Source organism: Urocampus carinirostris, chromosome 13 (assembly GCF_059441175.1).
Source record: "Urocampus carinirostris isolate Australia breed hairy pipefish chromosome 13, RoL_Ucar_1.0, whole genome shotgun sequence".
NCBI classification, from domain to species: Eukaryota; Metazoa; Chordata; class Actinopteri; order Syngnathiformes; family Syngnathidae; genus Urocampus; species Urocampus carinirostris.
This window is the reverse complement of record NC_142361.1, coordinates 11,575,700-11,601,200: the sequence shown is the minus strand read 5'-3', so window position 1 is coordinate 11,601,200 and position 25,501 is coordinate 11,575,700. Positions and strand designations below refer to the sequence as shown.

General features: G+C 40.4%; 1 protein-coding gene across 1 annotated transcript in view; it reads right to left on the bottom strand.

Annotated features, from left to right (window-relative positions):
- adam12b (ADAM metallopeptidase domain 12b) overlaps positions 1-15,413 on the bottom strand; it is a 142,863-nt gene extending 127,450 nt beyond the window's left edge. Inside the window, exon 1 of the mRNA XM_088351976.1 lies at positions 14,888-15,413. Coding sequence (XP_088208102.1) covers positions 14,888-14,999 — 112 coding nt within the window. The 5' untranslated portion in view covers positions 15,000-15,413. The remainder of the gene's footprint in view (positions 1-14,887) is intronic.
- Positions 15,414-25,501: the final 10,088 nt, after the last annotated feature.

Sequence of the window (25,501 nt, the reverse complement as noted above, 5' to 3'; positions counted from 1 at the left end):
TAATGAAAAAAAGACAACTGATAAATATTACCAAATCTTTTTAGTTCAAAGTAAATATACATCTTATTAATGTCTTCATTTTAAGAATAATGAATGCCTTTTAATACTTTTCAAGGATCCGAGGGAACAGTTTTAATATAATATGCAATCGCCTTTGCATCGAAATATATATTTTTTTAAATAATTAAGATTTTTTTTCACAACTGAAAGGTGCCAAATAATACACAATGTCCATTTAAATCTTGCCTGGTTCCGTTCCAAATACCTGGTACATGATATACTATATCAAGTTAACAGATGTGATTATTATTTTTCTTGATTTTAGAATAAATAATACAAAATAGTAAAATTTAAAAATAATTTTGTATTATCTGTAAAAATTTAAAAAGAAAAATCAGGGCATGGCTATTTGTATGTCACGTGACCAAACTTGGAAAATGTGTAAATATGTCATTAGAGGAAACCCAAGAAACTGAAATAGTTTTTGTCAAAAGCAAGTGGCAAAATGGCAAAATACTGAAATGAAACAGGGGTAATATGAGAGTTACAATTCTCTTTATTGTGATAACAACATAGTGAACATTGTTATGAGATTATACAGCATTTAACAATAAAATGAGGTACAAAGTGACAAATAAACAAGGATCACAAAACAAATAACATGTCCAAACAAAATCAAACCTGGCAACTTCCAAACCAGAAACAAAGACTGAAATGGGAATTACAAAGAACAAAGTAACGAATAAGTAGGCTCTAAATTACTAACAATATACCCTAACTAGAAACCAGACACAAAAACAAAGAAACCTGGTGTGGTGGTGGAAATGCAATGAACAAAGTAGCAGACAAAAACAAGTGTGCGCAAGCAAATCCTAACACTCCCTGCCTCAGTCAACCAAAGTTTCAAGATTTTTATATCATATGTTATTTGACCTTGGGGCCATACCGTCTTATTAAAACCACACCAGTGTGTGGATGTCAATCAAAGCGAGGCGTTATTACCAAACTCTTGAATTAGATCTCATCAGACGGTAGAGGTGTCCCTTGGTGAAGTGGCTTTAGAGTGCATATTGGAAACCTGGGGCCAAAATGCCCGACTTAGGTTTAGTGAAAGAATTCTTTAAGAAGCTCTGTTTCCCAGTAGGTCGCAGAAATTGTATCACAACCGCATCAATAATACATGCTTGCATCATTTACTCTATGAAAAACCTCCGCCTTGAGGAACTAGCGCACAGGATGGAAATTTCCCCTTCTGCAGATTGGAGGCTCTAAACGCCTTCCTCCCATCACTATTATTGAGGTCACATGATTTGATGGTAAATACTGAGAGTGTGATGAAAAATATTGAGACAATGGGATGGGAATTTTGGCTCCTTAAAGAAAACCGTCTCTTTCGGATCGGCTCACTAAAAAGGGACGGCTCTTTCAGCTCACAAACAGGTTTTTTTTTGTTTTGTTTTTTTAATGATTTATTACTAATAATAAGGGCAGCACAGCGGCACAGTTCTGAGGTCATGGGTTCAAATCCAGCTACCAACCTTCCTGTGTGGTGTTTGCATGTTCTCCCCATGCTTGCGTGGGTTTCCTCCGGGCACTCCGGTTTCCTCCCACATTCCAAAAACATGCATGTCAGGTTGATTGGCCCGTCAAAATTGTCTCTAAGTGTGAGTGAGCGAGCAAATTGTCTGTCCCTGTGTGCCCTCCGGGTGTCCTCTGCCCACTGCCCGAAGATAGCTGGGATGGGCTCCAGCACCCCTGCGACCCTACTGAGGATAAGCGGTGCAGATAATGGATGGATGGATGCTAATAATAATGAACCTTATGAACTTACTAATTCATTTGGAAAACTATTATGCTACTATATTATTAAAACAATTATTCTTTCACTTTTTCGTGAAACCTAAATTAAACTTTCAAATTGTTGTTACAAAGCAAACAACACAGAGATGACGCCTCATCATACTGGCCAGTCACAAGCGCCATTGAGAAAGAGCGAAAAAGAGAGCAGTTAGAAGCACCTTTAAGAGGAGAATTTAAGTGCGCATTTGAGAAAGGAGAGAGAGTAAAATAGAAAAAGAGAAAAAGAGATACAGAGAAAGAGCAAAAAAAAGCGAGAGGAAAAGTGAGAATAAGAGAGAATGACATAAACAAAAGGAAAAGGAAAGAGTGAAAGAGATAGTGGGAGAAAAAGATATAGAAAAAGAGAAAAAAAAGACAAGAGGAGTGACAGAATGAGTGAAAGCGACAAAAAGAGAAGGAAAGATGAAAAGAAAGACAAACAGTAAGAAAGAAAAAGCGCGTTCTGAAGGGAGTTGGCTCCTTATTGGTCGTAGCCTGCTCTTGTTGTTCACTTCAAAGAGTCGGCTCATTAGCAGTTTCGTTCGCGGATGACCCATTACTAAAAGACAAATCAGTGACTACCATTACGGATACTGGAATCGCATTCCCTCGCTGTCTTTCAGCTTTGCCGAGGTTGGAGAAAGAAGAGAAATGGCGAGACGATATTCCAGAGAAAAAATTACGTGGCTGCCTGTCGCCGGCCGACATCACGCAAAGGGAAAGGGGGGAGGGGTGCACACAGAGTTCAGTGGTACGCTCTTGCCTCAGTCAGCACATACATTGTTTACCATCCCACTCCTCCCAGTGGTCATGTATTTATTTAAAGCCGGGATGCGTTTGTAAATAAAGTCTATCGTCCGCTTTGAAGAGAGCCATTAATGTTTTTCCGTAGACTTCAAATGCTGGGAACGAGCACGGGTTAATCCATAAAACAAACGCTCCTTGCATTAAAACTCGTTTTGATGTGCCGGGTAGTCTGTTAGGAAATGAGTCAGGCTTGACTCTAATAAACGCAGTAAACCGAGGGACAATTAAAAACAAAAGAGTGATGAAAAGAGAAGGCATGCAAGCTTGTTAATAAAAGGCTTAGAAATCACGTCACATTTTTGATTGATTCATTGAATTACGATGGCTTTTGCCTATTCCCGTAAAGTCCCGTGATTTGTATACATCCATCCAATTTCTACCGTGGTCATTTTAATTAAAATACGCATTGCCAGCGGTACGGCGATGGCTGTTAAGAGCGTCTGCCTCTCAGCTCAGAGGCCTTGGGTTCAATTCCAGCTAACTGCCTCCCTGTGCTGAGAATGCATGTTCTCCTTGTGCCCGATTATGTTTTCTCCTGGCCTTTAGGTTTTTTCCACCTACCAAATTGTCAAAACCCGAACAGACGGTGGAGCCAGACGCATAACGTTTTCATACAATCTTTATTTTACGGGAATGGGGCAGTCATGCGCGTGAATGCAAACGCCGGTGATTCGGTGATCGGTGGGCGGATGAAGTGAGACAGAGAAATCAGGCGCGGAAAACAGGAAGCCAGAGGCAGGCGAGATTGAAACAGGACACGACAGACGGGATCGATACAGGATACTGGAGCAAGATACCGGACAGGACGAGACAGATGGGATCGATAACGGATACACAAGCAGGATACCAGACAGTCAAAATACACGCCTTGCAAGTGCGGAGGTTTGTTGACGGACTGACCAGGAGTGAATGAGAGCTCTGAGTTTAAATAGGAGGGGAGCCAATCAGGCAACGAGCAGTAGCTGGCGCCAAACGAGCGGGCCCAAGTGAGGGCAAAGGGCAACCATGACACCAAATAATTGCTTGGCAAGTCAGGCTACAATGATTAGTCGACAAAAATCGAAAATATAAATAGTCGACAATGAGTTTTATTGTGGACTATTGTCGCCAGACACGTTTTTCCTAAAGATTGAGGCATCTCTACATGAACACAATCTTTGCTGAGAGTCATACATGCGCAGCAGCTAATAGCATCTCTGTCTGGAGCAGTAAGATAAACGTACAAAAAAGGCGACATCAACGTAAACTACACTTATCAAACCTTTTACAGTTTGGGAACATTTCAGCCTGGATACAGCCCCCCAAAAAAGACTATTTGCAAAGTTTCCAAAACAGACTTTTAGTATAATGGCAATACCATCGTGATGCACAAACATTCAAAGAGAACAGTCAAACAGTTCAATGGAATTAAATCCAACCCGCCAGTGTAGGATTCAAATAGCATTCAAGCCAATAAAATAGTACCGGTGAGTAGGTCTGAGATTTTATTTTACATGTGAAAAAACAAACCCTAGCATTTGCTCAGTTGCTTAGTCAGCTGGAACTAAAAGAACATGGGAACAGCAGGGTTAATAAGCAGATAAAGATATAACTAAATGGGTTCTTGTGATCCTTTTTTTGTTCCTGACAGGCTAATGGAGCTTTCGAATTACATCCCGATATTGATTTCTGAAGGAGGGAAAACCTGGATAGAAGAATGGCAAAAGCGCTCAAATGTTTCACAATAAGCTTTTCCCAAATCACACTGCTTGTACAGCATCCAACCCAAGTATTGGATGCAAATAAATCTTCACGTCGAATGATATGGAGTCATTTCCAGTTTGTTTTTTTTCATTTAATACGAGCATTTGTACCTTCGCCAAGGCAAAACGTTGACGTGTCAGAATCCCGCTTTTGCTTACTTTTCATCTGTCGACTTCTTATTTGATTTCCCGAGCGACAAAGCATCAATGGAATTAGAAGAGGAGTTGAGAAGGTGCTAATCCCCCCGCTGCGGACACCCCCTTGCTTTCCCTTTTCATGAAGCACTGAAAACAGGAATAACCTTTAAGATGGAAGGGCTGATGGTAATAAGAGGTTTTATCCAGTGTCATCTCGAGGGAGCGGCCAGCCAAGGAGTCAATTCCAGTCTTGTATCACACAGATTTGAGCCTGATGGGAATTTTGTGGAGGGATTTAGGGATTAGCCGGAATTTATAACACATGTTGGGTCACCTCCCAGTCAGTGGTGAAGGATTGACAACCTCCCAATGTCATTGCTTTGAATTTTCTTTGCCGTGTACATAAAAACAATAGACAAGGGCTGCAACAAAGAATCAATGACATCTAAAATAGTTAATCATTAAAAGTGTTGGCAATTAATTCTGATCATCACTTTATGAGCCACTAAGCATCTAACATCAATGCAAATAAGTGTTGTGATGTTGATGATTGTAGTACACCTTTGGTCTGGCAGAGGGCGCCTCGAAGCACGTTTTCTAAAAAGGTATCTTATCTTTTTTAAAAAAGCTTTTTTTCGTTTAACTTTACATCATAACAAACAAAAATGCCATGAAACAGTTGTACACTAAAGTTAGAAATGATCAAATGGACAGCAAGTGCTGCAGAAATAAATACAATTTAAAAAAAAATGTACAATAAAAAAGTTTTAAAAATAATAATAATAATAATAAAAGTGATGCTATGTTCATCTCAACCCAAATGGGGCAGTTTCCTAGGCATATCATATAGTATATCATTTGCACATTGGGATAGTACATCATATTCATATAGTTTGAACCCAAAATCAAATTTGTTAACAACATTTGGAAAAGTGGGTTTACATTTTGATATTTTTTGTGGCTAAAAACATGGTGTATAGCATATATTGGTACGTAGTTTTTGTTTATTGTTATGCTATGTCACAAACATTCGGACTTTGGATTGCTTTATATGATAAATAATTCTGTTGTTTTTGCACTATTTTACTTTACTTTCTTTCCAACACATTAACATTTGAAGAGAGGAGAAAATCTGTTTTTTAACCTGATTCACCGAACACAATCAACATTCATTCATTCATTATCTGCACCGCTTATCCTCAGTAGGGTCCTGGGGGTGTCCATCCCAGCTATCTTCGGGCAGTGGGCAGGGGACTCCCTGAACTGGTTGCCAGCCAGTCGCAGGGCACAGAGAGACAGACAACTCACTCGCTCATTCACACCTCGGGACAATTTTGACCGGCCAATTAACCAGACATGCATGTTTTTTGGAATGTGGGAGGAAACCGGAGTCCCCGGAGGAAACTCATGCAAGCACGGGGAGAAACCGCAAACTCCACACGGGAAGGTTCGATCTCATGACCTCAGAACTGTGCCACACACGCGCTCTCCACTGCGCTGCCAGGCTGCTCAACCAATTCATTGATTATTTAAATATAGTGTAGTTGCAACCCTACAGAGAAGAGCTTTTGTTAGTAAAGCGTGCGAACCTGTCTTTTTCGTTTTTTTCTACAAAGGGGGATTCATCAAACAAAAAGACGAAAAGGTCATAAAATGCTTCCAGGCAAGGGAATATTCTGTTCTGTTTTTTAGTAATACATATTTACGAGCAAAGCTTCGTTCGCTTACAAATCAGCTGTCTGGAAATTTGTTGTTTGTGTTCCAGATTAATGCAAGCTCATAAGTAAGAAGATGTCATGAAAAAGAAAAGAAAAAGGTGAAATGACGATATAGCCTCACAATTCCCAATTGAACACACATGTATTTCATTCCAGTCTGCAGGCGATTCAGAATGTATTGTGGGCACATCACCAGTAATAAATATTTGTTCTGCATTTTATTCACATATCAACAAGCAGACATGTATCAACACTGGCTAAGCTTTATCAAAGGCAAAACGGCAATCACTCCAATCAGATAATTAAAGGGACTGAGTATTATTTGACCTCTACATGTAAAGGTATTGTGTCGTGCAACCAAAAATGAGCGCTGAAAAGCACAAAAAATAATACAAACAACAGTTACTTCGAAGTGACCAGACTGCACCAGTTTTTTATCTCATTTTGGGGTTTTTTTGTTTACCGAGTACCCGTAGCAGATAGATGACTGACTGCTAGGGAGGCTCATATTTAGTAATTTAAATGCAAATTTTTCAACCTACAAAGATTAAAAAAAAAAAAAAAAAAACACGTTCGTATGATCGATTATAGAATTTTTGCTTAGTTTTTAAACCAATTGATTCTTGAGTTTTTGTCCCTACTATAAATGTTTTAACAATACACACAGTCCCTTCAAAAACAAAATCTGACTGAGGATGTATGTGAAAACTGAAAACTCATATGTTGCACTTGATTATTTTTGCACTCTGAGGAGCAGTATTAAGCATTACAAGTCCAGCTGGAAAAAAAAAATCAAACATTCTATCCAACCTGCTACAAAGCAGATTATTTTCATTTGTATTTTTGTAAGGAGACTGTTCCACCCCAGTCCGGATGGTGGCAATGACTCGTATTACAAATCTGCAGACAACTTCTACAGAAGAGGTCTCCAACGTGCTGCCAAGGGTGCCCGTGGACCTGTTCTAAAGATAGCTCACCAGTGCTGGGTCATTGCGATTGTCTAGTAAAATATAGCTTACCTATAGGTTGAAAGGCTGACAAAGCCTTTTATCTCTTGTGAAAGGTTTTGCTTGCTTCGGAGTTGTCCGTCCGTTTGCTATTAAGTCAAAACATATTTTCTTGTTTAACGGCTGTTGGTGCGATCACTTTGGTGGATTACCACCAACTAGCCAACCATAGTTTGTGAAACTAGTGACATTTATCAAAGCCAGTTAGGTGGCATTCAGACAACCAACTAGACATCTGATACGCTAAACTAACAGCTTTCTTAAAGACTGATATGGGGCACAGCCTTCAGTTTTTTTTCTGAGGGCCTCTGGGTAGATTTTTGAGCCTAGCAAGTCATGGCTGAAATGTGATTGGTTAAATGCTTCATAATAAAAGCACATGTCTGAAAGCAGCACAACCAGGGAAAAGCAATTTGGAATTGATCATCAATTCATAATTATAAGAGATGTTAATAATTCATAAGTTATTGATGGATAATTATAATTATGGTTTTTCAGACATTTTTTTATATGCCAGCATAGAAGGCCTTGCAGGCCCTCACAGCGCACAACCACATACATTTACTTTTAGATTGCATGTTGTTTTTGCACGATCCAGAACAACACACCAAAAAACGTGGGCCGTACCCATCAGGTGGAGGTTATTCTTAATGGGGATCACTAACTGGCTTTAGCCCCTGTCTGAAGCAGAGTGAGGAAGTGAGACAACAGCCATCAATCAAACGCTCCAGGTAGGATGCCAAATCATCTGTCTTCCAGATGCGTTAGTGCTTCTGACATCAGGGTGCATCCTTCCAGACGGTTCAGCATGGATCTTGCCGCCCGCCTAACATTAGTGTGTCTTGAAGTCAAACAAGGAAGACGGCGAGTTGCTCAGACAGCCGTGATGACCGATGACGACAACAAATCAATGCCGGGCCCTTCTCAAATGTCAAGTGACAAGACGCCATCCGGAGGGCCTCGACAGACAAACCGCGGCGAGGTCATTTCCTAATTGGCTTCGGCAGACGTTACATGTTCAAACACAGATGGCGTCCATTTATCAGCGGGGGGAAAAAAAAAGTCATTGAAAGATGGATCGCGCTCTTTCGGGGGAGGGCACAAGTCTGCCCTTAATTTGTTTGCCTAACACAGACGCGCTAATCTTTGTAATGAATGCCGTCAGACGCCGCAGCAGGGACCAGCTCAGCTTTGCAAATCTAATCCAGGTCATTTGGTTGTCGGGCTAATTATTTATTGAGCTTTCCGGGCTCAAAAACGCCATCGGAATCCTCCTTCGGACGTGTGGTTGACATGCTCAAGGAGATACAGGCGAGGGGGATTTATGATTATTGAAAAATGCAGCATGTAAAATGATTTGCACTTTGGTTTTTATCACCTCTGATAAAACTTGATTTAAACACCCTCAAATATTTTTCCTCCCTTTTTAATGAGTTCAACTGTCTAGTAACGAATGTTGGATGACTTTTTGGATTGCACACACACAGCACCTTTTTTTCTAAAGAGGGAAACACTATCTTGTTTCAATCATGACAGACAGTTTCATGGACTATACATTATTGCACCAGAGCAGGGGTCAGGAACAGCTGGCGAACCAGGTATGGCTCCTTTCATGAGTACATCTGGCTCGACGAAACAATGAAGACCATGGCATAATACTCTGCATCATTCCAGTCTTGGTCAATGCAAAGCCTAAGCAACTCAGAGGACACTGAGTCTGGTCCAGAATATATTAGGTAGACGTGGGTGGATCCTTCTCGTTTGCAGTCTTTTGTGACATTTTTACAAAATAACTCTTGTTTTGAAATTGTTGACGACACAATGGGCCTCGACGTCTTAAGTTACTGTGGGAGGGAGACAAATTTTAGGTGGCATATTTGTTGACACTTAAAATCTCTCTCCCTCTCATAGTTACTTAACATCATTGAGGCTCATTGTGACCATCATTTTTCTTTTTGTGAATAATGGTTTCAACCAGAGGTGCGAGCAGAGTCCTTTCATAAAAATGTAACATTTTTTTGAGAGAGATAGAGCTAGAGTTGACAAATTTTAGGTGGCATATTTGTTGACCTCGAGACACAGGCTCTAGCATTATTATGTCATGGATGTTATCAAATCATCAGACGGCACAGTCAATTTAAATGCTCTGAATAATTAGCTTTTGAGAGCAGGTTTGGCGGCATTGTTGAATTTCGTCTTAAAACATTTGGTGTGGCTAGCAAAAAATAAAATAAAATAAAAATTCATGGCTCCATCCATCCATTCCTTTTCTATGCCACTCATTCTCACAAAGATCGCAGGATGCAGAACTGATGATGAAACGGATCAATTTACACTCAAATAACTACTGAGGTAACAATTCTTACTGCAAACATATTTGAAATGATATTGAATTAAATGAAGAAAGTTAGTGACCAACAGAGTAGCGTTATTATTCTTTAACCAGCAGCATACTGTAATGGATTATTTACGTCCGTTTCTCAACCCGATTTTGTCATCGAATAATCCTGCCATAGAGCCAAAAAACGAATTTATAAAAGTTTATATAAATTTACCCCAAAACCGATTTAAATGCAATTAGTTTTGGATTCTCTTTTTGAATATCACCTTAAATAATGTGTGACAAATGTACTCTGATCTAACGGACAAGAATTATTGGTAATGAAGTGCTGCCTCCACAGATGATTTTCTTTAGGCCAGTACATGACGTTTTCTCCTACATATGCATCTGCAGAACAAAGACAGAAGTGAGCTACCTGGATTTTTCTTGTGGTAGCTAGCATAAAAATATTGTCTTTATGCTACACCATGTGTGGTCAAAATGCTTGCTGTGTTCATTTATATCTGGTAAAGCGCTTTAGAATTCTCTGTTAAATGGTTTGAAGCAATAGATGCACAACCATTTTGTTAAAAACGGGCTTTGACCGTGTTTACAGATACTTTGCATCACCATCTCATGATGTCAGGAATGTGTGCTAAAATGTTTTAACTTGGGGTTCAACAAGTAGTGACACAGTGTTGGCCTGGCATTAGAATAGATTTATTTTCCTTTGAATATAGTTAACAAAAAGTCTAGCAATTGCTGCCCACACATCTCTAAGGGAGGGGCGCGAACCGTTATGAGTCAAAGGGCCATGAACCCATTTTTTGAGAGAGAGAGAGAAGGAGATAGAGAGACCATATATTTGAAGACAAATTCAAACAAGACCGCCAAACCAGATCTCCAGACAAAGGCTATTTCTTAAGTGTGTTTTATTTCACTGCGTGATTATTTGATAAAATGTATGGAATAAAAATGCTAGCGCTTGTTGCCCATATTAACAAATGTACCAATTAAAATCTATCTCCCTTTCATAGTTACTTAAGATCATTGAGGCTCATTTTGACCGTCATTTTTCTTTTTGTGAATAATGGTTTCAATCAGAGGTGCGAGCACAGTCCTTTCGTAAAAGTGTAACAAATTACTGAAAACGAGAACGATACGGATGTATACAACTTGGACCCAGAGGGTTCTGGGCAAGAGAGAGAGGGGAAGGCGCTGTTTGTGAAGAGAGCCGCCCACCCAATCAAAATACTCTGGGTGCTTGGCTGGCGTTTTCTGGTGTAAACAGTTTGTTCCGTGGGTTTTCATCACAAATTGTCTCAATGGGGAACATTGTTTAGTTAGCTTCCATATAAAAGTTTCTTTAGAGATGTACAGCTAAAACAGGTTTTATTGGTGTTACACAGTGACTAAACTATTTGAAACTATGAGCTATATATTCTGGACTGAACCAGGGATCTTTAGCGTAACTTCAGTTTTGCGTAATCCACAATTGGAAAGCTCCTAAGATTAGCGTAATAAAGGCAAAAATATGTTTAATCTCCAAGCCAGATGTAATCATGAAAAGAGTCATATCTGGTTTGCAAGCAGTTTTTTTTTTTTTTTTTACACATTTCTTATTTGTATTTGCCGAAGTTTTACATAACCCGCACGTTCAAAACAAATGTTTTCATTTGCTTTTTTTCCCGTTTCTAGCCAATACGAGGATGAATGGAGGACGGAACTTTTTAGGAAGTGCCTGTTTGAATTTGTAACATCATGATTTACCACTAGATGGGAGAGAGGGTTTTCTTGCACAGACGTATACTGCCCTCGACAGGGTCTCAGTAATATGAAATTTAGGAGCATTTCTTGTTTAGAGTACTTGCAATAATTACAGCCATTACATGTGAAAACATGTAATGTCTAGTTATTGCCACTTGGACATAAATCTACTAACAACTCACATTAGGACAAGCTCCACAGAAGAAACATCAATAGATTTCTTCAGCATTAAAAAAAGCTCTCAACTTTGTCCAGGCCGGTGTCCTGATGCATTGCCTACTCTGAAGTTTTCTTGACTGAATTTCAGGCGTTCTGCCATGTTCGGGCAACTGAACTACTAAACTGCACTTGGCCTGGATTTAGGCACAAATCATTCAGCAGGTGGCCGCTGCCCAACATTGGCTCTGCTCACAAATCTGAGTCGCTCGTTTGGCAACGACTTGGACAAGCACCACTAGGTTAATAATTCGGCTTGAGAACACAACCTTTTGGCGTTGGCTATATTTTCCAAAAATAGGTTAGAGAGTAAAGTTTATAATCCTCATTTGCCACCCCAACAAAGATTTGATTGGATATCATTAGTCCCCAATATTGCAGCTTAGGTGGAAATTGGAGGAAAGCCATGACAAACAATCCACAGAGTTGGCGGACTCACCCAACGTCCCGCTGATATCAAAGAGGAGCATGCTGGCCTACTTCACACTATTTTTACTACTTGCTGCGTTCACACTTGGATCAACTCCTCTTGTGAACGGAAGTTTTAATGACTCCGCTGAGATGATGATCATGTGTGCGCTAAAACATCTGGTTAGGGTTCTTGACAAGGTTGGTGTGTAAAATAAATGCACGGATAAATCAATGAAACAAAATTACTGATATAACAACAAATGCCACAAATCAAAGATGGTTATTATTTTTTTTTCTAACTGCCACATACAAGCCTTTAGTTAAGACACAAAAAGACACAATGTAAAGCTGACATACCCCACAGAGTAACACTAAAGGTAATTATATTCCTTCACACAAACCCCACATCAAAATATTTAGACATTCAAAGTACCGTATTTTCCACACTTTAAGGCGCACCTAAAAGCCTTTATTTTTTTCAAAAGCTGACCATGCGCCTTATAATACAGTGCGCCTTATTTATGGATCAATAATAATTCGCAAAGTCTTGCAAATAACTTGCAGCCGCCGACTTGATTTTTCCCGAACGCCAAGTAGTCCGCGGAGTATGCTGGGATTTCTTTACCGGCGTTTCATTGGCTAACCAATGTGTCAATCATTTGAATGGATCACTATTGGCTAAAGTTATTCAGAGGTCAAGGGGAGGATCCTTTTTATCATTTACAGGCTGGCATTGGCTTGAACGGCAAAAGAAAGCCTGCAATTGGCCAAAAAAGACGTGTCAATTGTCAGTTGAATCGATCACTATTGGCTAAAGTTATTCGGAGGTCAAGGGGCGGATCCTTTTTATCATTTACAGGCTGGCATTGGCTTAAACGGCAAAACAAAGCCTGCAATTGGCCGAAAAAGATTAATGCGTATAGCACGTGGCTGACGGCATACAGAAAGCATTTTTTTACTATTTTGTATTTGTAAATATTTTATTCTACTGGATTTACTAAACTCACGGTTAATAGAGGACCATGGCTGCACATTATTATGAACACAGCGACTTCGGTGAGCTAATCCGGCTATATATATTATCCCTGTATCTCGTTTCAGACTGAACTCGATGTTTCTGTGATAAGCGGTGCAGATAATGGATGGAATAGAGTGTCTATCTTTAATTTAAACTCAATTCCAAGTGTTTATTGTCATATATACAGTAAAGTTGCAGAGCGAAAAAGAAAATAGAAACTAAGGAATGGTTGGCATTTCTTGAATTCCAAGACTTTAACCTTCCGAATGATGGAACGATGCATTTGAGTGACATCGTACGGACACCGCATCCGCACGTGTTCTCGACACGTCTTTGCAAGCTTTCGGAATGTTAAGGGGATAATAAGTTTGACTGAACTATCTGACTGCTTTGTCAACATTCCCATTGTAGCGCCTTATAATCCGGTGCGTCTTATGTATGTCAAAAATAGGGCCAAAAACTATTTTTTCAGGGTGCGCCCTATAGTGCGGAAAATACGGTAACTGTATACATACACGATTACACAGTGACATATGCACACACACACATTCTAGATTCCCTGGAAGGACTTGAGCGTACTGTACAACACAGATATTATACTTAAGTAAGAGGCCCACATTGAAGAGTACTGCTTTTTGCACTAAAACATATTACCATCAAAGCCCATTCTTTATTGCATGTTTTAGGGGAAGGCATAAATATATCATTTGTACAGTCATTTTACTGTTTTTTTGAGCGAGTACAGACTTTTTTCCTCTGTGTTCATTTAACATCTGTTGAGTGTTTTATTGCAATAAAAACGAATCAAACGAGATTTGATGGGCTTTTGAATACAGTACAAGGCTGAAATTGTTTTTAAGTGTGTTATCAAGATGGCTGACAATCCTTTATACTGTATATCAGAGAAGTATGCCATGTCAGTGGAAAATTCCCCAAATACAAGCTTCACACCAATCCTTTGCCTGGATTGAAACCTGAAGGCGATTTGATAAGACTTAAGGCATCCCTAGATAACTGGATACATTGAGACATCTAGTGAATAAAACTAGAATTGAATAGGTAGATAACTGAAACCAAATACATATCTTATCCTAACATCCAATGGTCACTACTTAATAATTAAAATGATTAAAATATCTGTGTGGTGATTTACAGGAGTAACAGGATATAACTGGAAAACTTATGCAAGTATGACTACATATGCATTGACACATTTCAATAATACAACATTTTAAACCCAAGATATGAGTAAATAAAAATGATTTTAAATAAACATGATTGATATACAATTTCTACATGCCTCTTACATGGGTAAATGTTTAAATGCAGCTCTTGCACTAGAACCTGTTCAATCAGTGTTTCGAAAACACTCTTACATGAACCTGTAGCCAATTTCCCTTGCCAAGTCGAATGAATATGATTTGTTCTCAAGCTGTAATAGAATTTGCTGAGAGGAGTAGAATACTTGCAATAAAATGAAGCATGACAGGAGATATTGGGGGTATTCGGTTTTTCCATCTCAATATCAGCTTTGCGTTTATCCAAACCTGCAGGTTTGTCCAAACACAATTCACGAGGAAAAGGTCCATCCGGATAGAATACAGGGGGGATCGTTGTGAATTAGTGATGGACAAGATTAGTATATGCCTGTATATAGTTAAAACCGTAAGAGATCATGATGTCAAGGTGTTAACACGTTTTGTCTGGTTTATGTTTTCTGGTTTACACCCAGGTTTCAAATCTTGCTTTGTCGTTAAAACAAACAGCACTTCTGGTCCCAACAACACTTCCAATGGGCAAAATGATATCAATAATGATGAAAAAGCGCAAAAAAAAAACAAGTCAATAGATGGCTACTGAATATATGAATGAAAGGCTGTGACTGCTATGTTGCTTTCACTTACCCTCCGGGGTGTTGTAAATCGCGGCGTTGCCAAGAAAGAAAGCCGATGTCTGGCACAAATGCACAACTAAGACGAGAAAGACAGAGTTCTTCTCCTTCTGCCAGATTGTCATGGTGGACACACAGATGGAAACGTTCCACTTGTGACTTGCAGCCCACGCAAACGCAGGACTGGGGAATCTACTGACAGCAGAACAAGCAAGTTTTGGACGGAAAAGCGCCTTGAACCAGCCAGACTCCCGAACGCGAAGCTGTCACCGAGAAGCAGAGAGGAAACTTTTCGTGACTCCGCCGCGCCAATGACAAATGCGAGTCTGGTGGCGGGGAAGCATTTGTTAGCTTCGTGTTGTCGTGTGCAAGAGTTGTTGGGGCGCTGAGGACATGACAGCTGCAACGACAGCAAACAGCGAATGAAGGCGAAGAGAAGTGAAGAGAGGAGAGGAGAGAAGCAAATGAATCGCTACCGCCCGCCAGCCCTCAACCGCAGCGTGTAAAATACATTGAGCCATGTGCGCGAAGGGGCGTTCTGCTGGGTCCTAGCGCTAGTAAATTGAAGCTACAGTGGTACCTCTTTATACCTTTAAAGCTGGGGTGTCTAACTCATTTTAACTCGGGGGCCACACACGTTCTCTAGGAGCCAGACTTGTAGATTAGGGAGAAAGAAAATAAAAAGAGAAAAATAAGGGAAATAGTCAAGTCAAGTCATTTTTATTTGTATAGCCCTTAATCACAAACAGTCTCAAAGGGATTCACAAGTTATTACATATAAGAAGTTTAGGTTATTCGTATGCGATAGAGTAGAAGTGAGTTTTAAGCTTAAATTTAAACATTTCCACTGAGGTTGCAGATCGGATCTCAGGGGGAATAGCATTCCACAACACCGGTGCCCCGATGGAGAACGCTCTCGAACCAGCGGAACACTTCTTGGCTCTTGGGATCACTAGGAGACCGGCGCTCTCGGAACGAAGGTTTCGAGGAGAGAAAAGTAGAGAGGGTGGGACAAAGAAAGAGCGAAAGGAGAAAAAAGAGAGAGCATAGAGAGAGAAAGAACGATAGAAGAGTTAGAAAAATATTGCTCCCTTTAGTTGGAAAATCCAGTTCACATGCAGTCCCTGAAGCTACCGCTAGAGACTGCTGGAAACCGCTTACTATTAGAGACCAGCATCAACTCGTCCAGTTTGCGCTTGCAAACTACTAGAGACAAAAAATAAGCTCTGCTGTATTTTTCTATGTGTGTGTACATATATTCAAGTAAAGTTACAGTGCTTATGTCTCATTAACAGTCTCTCTGTCTTTGCCAATTGCTCCCCTTTTTAATGATTGCAAATCCTACTTATTGAGCGATGATTGACCTGACACAACGCATCACCTATATATTCACAACAAGAAAGACTAGGTTGAATACAGCAACATGTATTGGTCAATATCACACATTGTCGCTTGAACAATACCAGTGTCGACATATAGTCCTGAGAGGCAGGTGAGGCACAGCCTCACCTGTCATTTGAGAGATTTTAAATAAAAAAATATATAAACAGTTATATATATACCCATCCATCTATTATTTGCACCACTTATCCTCAGCAGGGTCACGGGGTTATATTTATTTAGTTCTTTCTCATGTATTTTTAGAATAGATAGATAGATACTTTATTAATCCCCGAAGGGAAATTCACAATATATTGGATTATCCACGAATATTTGGATTGTATTTATTAAATCACCTAATTTTTACATAAAGTGAATATTAATACAATTATTAGGTAATGCATGACTGTGTCAAGCAACCACAGATGCAGAGTGAGGCACGCAATTCTCTTGCCTTATGGCAGAGAGCGAACGTGAGACCATGGATTCTGATTTGGCGCGCAGCTCAGCGCCAAACAATAGAATCAGAGATAGTATTAGAAAGCAAACAGCATATCAAGTCACTCAGTGCTATTTTTCCCATTGCATGGACTTTCATTATGTATTACCTATCTATTGATGTTTTTATGAAAAAGAAGCTTATGTTGTTTACTTCACTTTATTGCTGTAAAGATAATTATGTCAGAAGCCGAACAGACCCACGCGTAACATTTTCACACAAGATTTATCCTACGGAAACGGGGAAGTCATGCGCGGGAACACAAACGCCAGCGATTCGGCGATCGCTGGGCAGAAGAAGTGAGACACAGAAGTCAGGCGCAGGAAAACAGGGAGCCAGGGGCAGACAAGATTGAAACCGGACAAGACAGACGGGATCTATACCAGTTACTGGATACATGAGCAAGATACTGGACAGGAAGGGACAGACGGGATCGATACCTGATACTGGATACACGAGCAAGATACCGGACAGGACGGGACAGACGGGATTGATACTGGATACACGAGCAAGATACCAGACAGGACGGGGAAGACGGATTCGATACCGGATACTGGATACACGAGCAGGATACCGGACAGAGGCAAAATACAAGTCTTGCAAGTGCAGAGGTTCATTGACGGACTGACAAGGAGTGAATGAGTGCACCGAGTCTAAATAGGAGGGGAGCCAATCAGGCAACGAGCAGCAGCTGGCGCCAAACGAGCGGGCCCAAGTGAGGGCAATGGGCAATCGTGACAGATTATGTTGCAAAATGGCAAAGTATAGAATTAAGGACAGCAAACACAAAGGTATGAAACTTCTCATCTCATCTCATCTCATTAGCCGTACCGCTTGTCCTCATTAGGGTCGCGGGGGTGCTGGAGCCCATCCCAGCCATCTCCGGGCAGTGTGCAGGGGACACCCTGAACTGGTTGCCAGCCAATCGCAGGGCACACAGTGACAGAAAACTTATTCGCTCATTCACACCTAGGGACAATTTGGACCGGCCAATTCACCTGAAATGCATGTCTTTGGAACATGGGAGGAAACCGGAGTGCCCGGAGGAAACCCACGCAAGCACGGGGAGAACATACAAACTCTGCACAGGAAGTCTGGAGCTGGATTTGAACCCACGCAGGAGGTTCCCATGACATGAACTGTGTTGCGGTATGAAACTCAATAGCGTATAAAAAGATGTTAAAAAATCTATGTAACCAGCTGAAAAAAATAGCTAATAACACAATTTGATTATGGATTAAGATAGTTAGGAAATACAATTTTGAATGGGAGGCAAGAATACTGAGCTTACACAGATTTATTCCCGGACAGAATTATAAAGGTTTCCAACAATGGGCGTACAGAGGTATTACTGCAATATTTGTGATGGTTGAAAATGGCAAGCGGCAGAGTTTTGCGGAACTTAAAAAGGAATTCGGGTTAGAGTGAAGAGAAAATTTTCGTTACCTTCAATAAAAAGACTATTATTACAAAAAAATAGAACAGGAGACTAGTCATAAGGTCATTTTTAAGGAGCCTATAAAGGTACAACTTTTAAAGTAATTCCCAATATGTATGATTGTTTGATGGCATGTAGTGGGCATTTAACAATCAATATTAAAAAAAAATGGAAAATGGAAAAAAGGGATAGTTTCAAAAATAACAGAAGATGATTGGTAGAATATATGTAAAACACATTCCACATCCAGGAACTCCCAGAATCTGAGTGAATTCAACTGGAAGAATCCATCCATCCATTATCTGCACCGCTTATTCTCAGTAGGGTCGCGGGGGTGCTGGAGCCCATCCCAGGTAGCTTCGGGAAGTGGGCAGGGGACACCGTGAACCGGTTGCTAGCCAGTCGCAGGGCACACAGGGACAGACAATTCGCTTGCTTATTTACACCTACGAACAATTTGGACCGGCCAATTAACCTGAAATGCATATTTTTGGGAATGTGGGAGAAAACCCACACAAGCACGGGGAGAACATGCAAACTCCACACAGGAAGGTTCGATCTCATGACCTCAGAACTGTGCCGCACACACGCTAACCACTGTGCCGCCCCTAACTGGAAGAATGCCGTTATATTTTTTTTATTACCCCCAAAATTGGGATCCGTTTTTCCCAGGTTCAAAAACCATGCTAGAGAACATGTGGAAACATAGCTGTTGACCACATGCATATATTTTGGCTCTCCCAAGGAACCCAAGATTACTGGGAAAAATTATGGTTTGCTTTAAAGAAAATATTGGGATATGGAATACCAAAAACATTCAAGGTGCTTTATTCAGCTCATCCAACAGAATAAATATTAGAGAGTGATGAGTACCTGGTTAAAAATTTACTGAATGCTAGCAAAAAAGTAATAACAAGATTATGGCACAAAAAAGATCTCCCCACCGTGGAGCAGTGGGTCTGCACTGTGGTGGAAGTATTTGTATCGGAGTGAACCACATTTTGTATAAGAATACAAAAGACTCAATTCATGGACAAATGGGGAAAATCAAGAGACTATAGGTTAAATAAGGACACCACTTAGGAACAATGAAGACTGAATTTTAAAGATTTGAACATGCAAGACATTCTTAATAATGTAATATTGCTTTGGTTGTTTTTGTTTTTTGTTTTTGCTTAGTTTTTTGGTTTAGTGTTTTGTTACCCACCCCACTCTTGTTTTTTTGTTTGTTGCGTGTTAAAAAGAGAAGAAAAAAAAGCACAACCAAAATTAATGTTCAAAGAAAGGGAACTTGGGTTTATATATTTCTATCTTGCTCTCCCAATTAAATGATGCATATGATGTAGTTTCATGTAAATGTAAATCTAACTGACACGGAATTTCACAAAACAGTTTTAATACTTGCATATCTCTAGTAATTTTAACAATAACGCCAATAAACACAATACTAATACATGTAAAGATAAAAATAACGTTACAAAAGATATTAAAAACAACATTTAGGCCACTTTCTTTCACAAGTTCTGCTTTTGTCAGAACCATAGCAGGAGGAGGACCCAGATGCGTCATGTTTCTCGCACAAGCTTTATTTTACGAAAATGGGGCAATCATGCACGTTAACACAAACGCCAGTGATTAAACAATCGCTGGGCGAAAGAATTAAGGCAGAAGTTTGGCATGGAATAACAGGAAGCCAGAGGCCGACGAGATCCATACCAATTACACGAGCAGATACCGGAATGATGGGATCGATATTGGACAAGACGGGACAGACAGGATTGATATTAGATAAAGGAGACTGGAGACAGATATCAGACAGGATGAGATAGACGGGAACGATACCCGATACTGGAGATTGTAGCAAGGTATCAGACAGGACGAGACAGACGGGATCGATGCTGTCTTAGTCAGATGCGGAGATTATAATTCACGCGTTTGTTACTTCCCGTCTCGATTACAGTAATGCATTACTCTCCGGTCTCCCGAAGTCCAAAATTAAGAGCCTTCAGCTGGTACAAATTGCTGCAGTGAGGTTTTTAACTAAGACAAGAAAGTTTGATCACAATACCCCAATTTTAGCTAACCTGCATTGGCTCCCTGTTAGCTTAAGGTGTGATTTTAAGGTTCTGTTGGTATTATACAGAATCATACATGGACTTGCTCCCTCATATCTTTCAGATTTAATTTCCGGAGCCTTCACTCTGAAAAGGCTGGTCTTCTAGGGATCCCAAGAGTCAAAAAGAGATCCGCAGGTTCGAGAGCATTCTCCATTCGGGCCCCGGTGCTGTGGAATGCTCTTCTCCCTGAGATTCGATCTGCAACCTCAGTAGAAATGTTTAAATCTAAGCTTAAAACACACTTCTACTCTATAGCATATAAATAATCTATATTTTAAGTTGATAATATGTGTATTATTTGCCCTCGTGTACGTTTTAGATGAGGGGATGCTGTCATAGTAGACTAATAATAATTTGCAATAGTCTTTGATCTATGCAGCTCTTTGAGACTCTTTGTGATTAAGGGCTATACAAATAAATATGACTTGACTTTACCTGACTTGATACCAAAAACTGGAGATTGTAGTCAGATGTCAAACATGGCGAGATAGACGGGATCGATAGCGGACAGGATACACAAGCAGGATACCGGACACAGTCAAAACACACGTCTTGCAGGTGCAGAGGTTTGTTGACGGACTGACAAAGGGTGAGTGAGAGCACTGAGCTTAAATAGGAGGGAAGTCAATCAGGCAACGAGCCGCAGCTGGTGCCTAAAGGGCGGGGCCAATTGGGGGCAATGGGCAACCGTGGGAGCTTTTTATATATTGTCTGACTCTTCTTCTGGGTACTGCAGGGAATGCTTTAAAACAGGGGTCGGACACGAGGGGTTAACCAGTGGCACGCGAGCGCACGGCAAAGTAATAAGTAACATAATTTTTTTATATGCGCATTTTTACCTGAAATTTAGATATTTTCATTGCGCGCTGTGTTGTTTAGCGGCTTTACGTGAGCGTGTGTCTGCATGGTGCCTCGCAGAGAAGGAGAGATCTGTGTTTTAATCCTCTCACAGAAACACCAGCGCGATAAATGAACGAATCACGACAGCCGAATCATGACGGCTCCTCGAGCGGAAAAATCTCGTTCTTTCCAGCCAGCGTGGATAGACGAATGGGGCTTTGTGCAAAAAATGACCATGCTGTTTTGTGCATTATGCCTGGAGAGCTTTGTACCTCGCACGCAAGTGTTAAACGTCATTACGAGACGAAACATGAACAGGAATTCAAGGACGAGTCTCAAAAGGCGGATACATTAAAACGTGCTGTATCCAGGTAGAGTGTTTGTGCCTAAATCTGACTCCCAATTCTGCTGCGCTTCCAACAAAAGCGATCGCATTCTATATAACGCGTTTATTAAAACAACAAAGCGCAATTGTATTCTACAAAATGCGTTTGTTAACGCGGATGAAAAAGTCACCAACACCGGAGACAAATCAATGTACGCTATGATATCCACGATCACAACTACCGTATTTTCCGCACTATAAGGCGCACCTAAAAGTCTTAATTTTTTTCAAAAGCTGACCATGCGCCTTATAATACAGTGCGCCTTATATATGGCTCAATATTAAATCGCAAGGTCTCGCAACTTACACAACAGCCGCCGACTCGATTTTCCCACGAACGTGGAGTAGTCCGCGGTGTATGCTGGGATATATATATACCGGCGTTCATTGGCTAACCAATGTGTCAATCATCATTTGAATCGATCGCTATTGGCTGAAGTTATTCGGAGCCTCGGATTGGCTAGAGGGCCAAAACAAACCCTGCAATTGGCCGAATAAGATGTGTCAATCATCCGTTAAATCGATTGCTATTGGCTGAAGTTATTCGGAGCCTCGGATTGGCTAGAGGCCCAAAACAAACCCTGCAATTGGCCGAAAAAGATGACTGAATAGCAAGCTTGCTAAACCACGCCATAAAGAAACATGTTTCATTAGTCTGTATTTGTAAACATTTTACTCTCCTGGATTCACTACAATCACGGTTGTAAGAAGACCATGATTGCGTATCATTATTGAACGTGAGAACTTAGGTGAGCTATGCGGCTTTATATTTTCCCGGTATCTTGTTTTAGAACGATCTTGATGTTGCTGTGATGAGTTGAGTGAATTAAACTCAATTCCAAGTGTTTATTGTTATATGCACAGTAAAGTTGCGAGCGAAAAAGAAAATAGAAACTAAGGAATGGTTGGCATTTCTTGAATCCCAAGACTTTAACCTTCCGAATGATATTTGAAATGATGCATTTGAGTGACATCGTACGGACACCGCATCCGCACGTGTCTACGACACGTATTTGCTTCTTTGCAAGCTTTGGGAATGTTAAGTGGGTAATCAGTTTGACTGAATCATCTGACTGTTTTGTCGACGTTCCCATTGTAGCGCCCTATAACACGGTGCGCCCTATAGTGCGGAAAATACGGTAATTGTACACAAATAGCCTTTATTTTATGTACTATAATAGCCATATGTAATGTATTTTATTGTGAATGAAACCCTGGTTGCATTGGATCCCGCGGTGTAAACAAAATGTTTTTTTTTTTTTTTTCATTTAAAATCGGACTTCCCTGCCTATACTGTTTGCAAAGTAAGACACACTTTAAACCTATTGTGTTTTCTTGGCTTTGGGATCCAACTACAGAGGAATACCTCCACATTGTGATGTGTTACTGAATAGGTGTTCGACAAATCTAGTTCGTTTTATTACTACTATTATTATTATTAATAATAGTAATATTATGAGAAATGTTCTGAATATCTTCAAAATCACTGTGCTGACATATTTATGCCACAGAAGATTACCCAAGAAGTCACAAGTCTATATCTCAAACAGGGTCCGTATTAGCAGGGGAGTCAGATTTTGGCAGGTAAAATGCCTGCCAAAATCCCCCCCACTGCTAACTCCTGAATAAAAAGGCCGAATAAACCCAAAATCACTGTGCTGACATATTTATGTCACAGAAGGTTACCCTAGAAGTCACAAGTCAATATCACAAACGGGGTCCATTTAAGCAGGGGAGTCAGATTTTTTTGGCAGATAAAATGCCTGCCAACCCCTTTTGTGCCACTCAAAGAAAAACGTTTAACAGAAAAACGCAGATGTGCAAGTGTCAAGCAAGTGCATGTCGTATAAGCCGTCAGTGTGCGTAAATAACCTTACCCTGACTTAATATGTGTCTTACGCTACTATACACTTGGCATGTGGTAAATGGACTCTGCTTTAATGGAGACTGTGAGTAGCTCAGCGGGCGGGTGAGAGGGCAGATGTGGAGATGATAACGTGCGAGTAATAATAAGCTAACACTTTGCAATCAACTGCTCGGTGTGATAGTAATGGCCCACATTCGACAAGCCCAGCCTTATCCGACACTTGGGGCCATTTGAGTCAGCCGGGGAAACAGTCAAGTGGCCTCAACGGACGACATTCACATGATGATGAGCAACACTGCAAGCAGACAGGCCTTCATCGCCACCCCATGTTGGTTTGTGCTTGTTATCTTGAAGCAAACGACAGGACAGCTTCGCCCCAGACGTTAGGGCCCCTTGCTGCCAAAACATCTGCCATGATTTTGTAGTTACGGAGAAATAGCCCAGAGGGATAATCAGTTTTAAAGTTGCAGAAAAACACTGAGATAAGTCCCTTGTTACGACACACTTCCAACTTCTCCGTTCTGAGCATGGTGATGAAAATGACATAAAGTGCTGATCAATGGTACAGTTGGAGCTTGATTTCCAGCACAGTTAGTGTAGGACAAGGTTTAATTCTCTCTCTAACTATACGTAACATCTATCCTGAGAGGATCATGACCAAAGCCCGTGACCAACATGAAGGTACAGTCCGCTTTGTACAACATAACGTTACTAACCTCCGTTTTGCTGATAATACAGCCAGATGGGCCGAAGAAGAACAGGAACTCAAAAATCTGGTCAATCACCTGGACAAAGCATCAACCCAGTATGGGATAGAAATCAGCAAACAAAGTAATGACCATCATCCCACAAATTATCACCACAAACATCACCATCAACCACAAAGAGCTCAAACCTGTCACCAATTTTAAATATCTTGTGGATAACATATCAGAAGAGGATCTGGAGGGATAAGAACATAGCAGTGAAATTAAAGATCAGACTAATTCAAGCACTGGTTACTTTGATCTTCCTCTACGCTTACACGACATGGACTCTCACAGTCAAGCTGAAAAGAAAAAACTTCAGGGCATGAACCAAATAGCCCGCGTGACAAACAAAACTGTGCAACACCATCAGAGAGCACATCGGACCTTATGAAGAACTGAAATGGTATAGTCACATCACAAGATCATAAAGACTGGCCAATATTATTCTCGCGGGCACATTTTAAGGGGTAAGGATGAGAAGATGAAAGAAGAAAAACTGGTTTAATAACATCAAGAGCTGGTTTAGACTGGTGCCAACTTTGCCAGAGACTCAAGCCAGGAACCGTCAAGAGTGGAGATAGTCGTCAGGAGTTGCGTCTTCAGTGGTGCCCCGACAACCCAGGCGGTTAAAAGATCCGTGAACTATAACCTAACTTGTGGAGCAGACACTTCGATATAATATCAAATCAATTTTCCCCCTTGAAATGAAGAGAAATGGTGTCCTGTTTTCAGAAAATATTTTACCTAATGAACCTTTGTCTATAACTACATAATATTAGCGATGAGGGGTCTGTCTTCAACCTTTTTGTAGCTGAGAGATACATTTTGTTACCTATTGGTGCAAAGGGGTACCAATATGATACACAATTTAAAAATAACAACGTATTATGTTATTACTATGTTATAGACAGGTTGAGCTTTTTAGAAGAGCTAATAAATCTGGAAAAGGAACGGGAAAATATTATTTGTAACGGAGATTATTTCACCCTATTTTCAACCTTGATTTTTTGCAAAACATAGCCTAAAAATTCCTATTGTACTGCACATCACTTTTCCATTCGAACAGACAATATTCACCAGGGATTTTGTGAAAGCAAACCGTTTTTAATTAAAACCAAAAGTCAGCATTAAGTAATTTGGGAGCATTGTAGTGGTGATTCCAAGTGTAATATTTTTTGGACAGACAAAAAAAAGCATCACCTGAAATATCAATTATTAATATATTGTCATCTGTTTGTCCAATATTTCAACAAGGAAAGGGCCCACGGCATGTGTCATTGTTATTCCTCCCCAGGCAGTTACTAAATGTCAGTCATTTCATCGTGCAAAAGGTTGTCTCCTCTCTCCTGTTC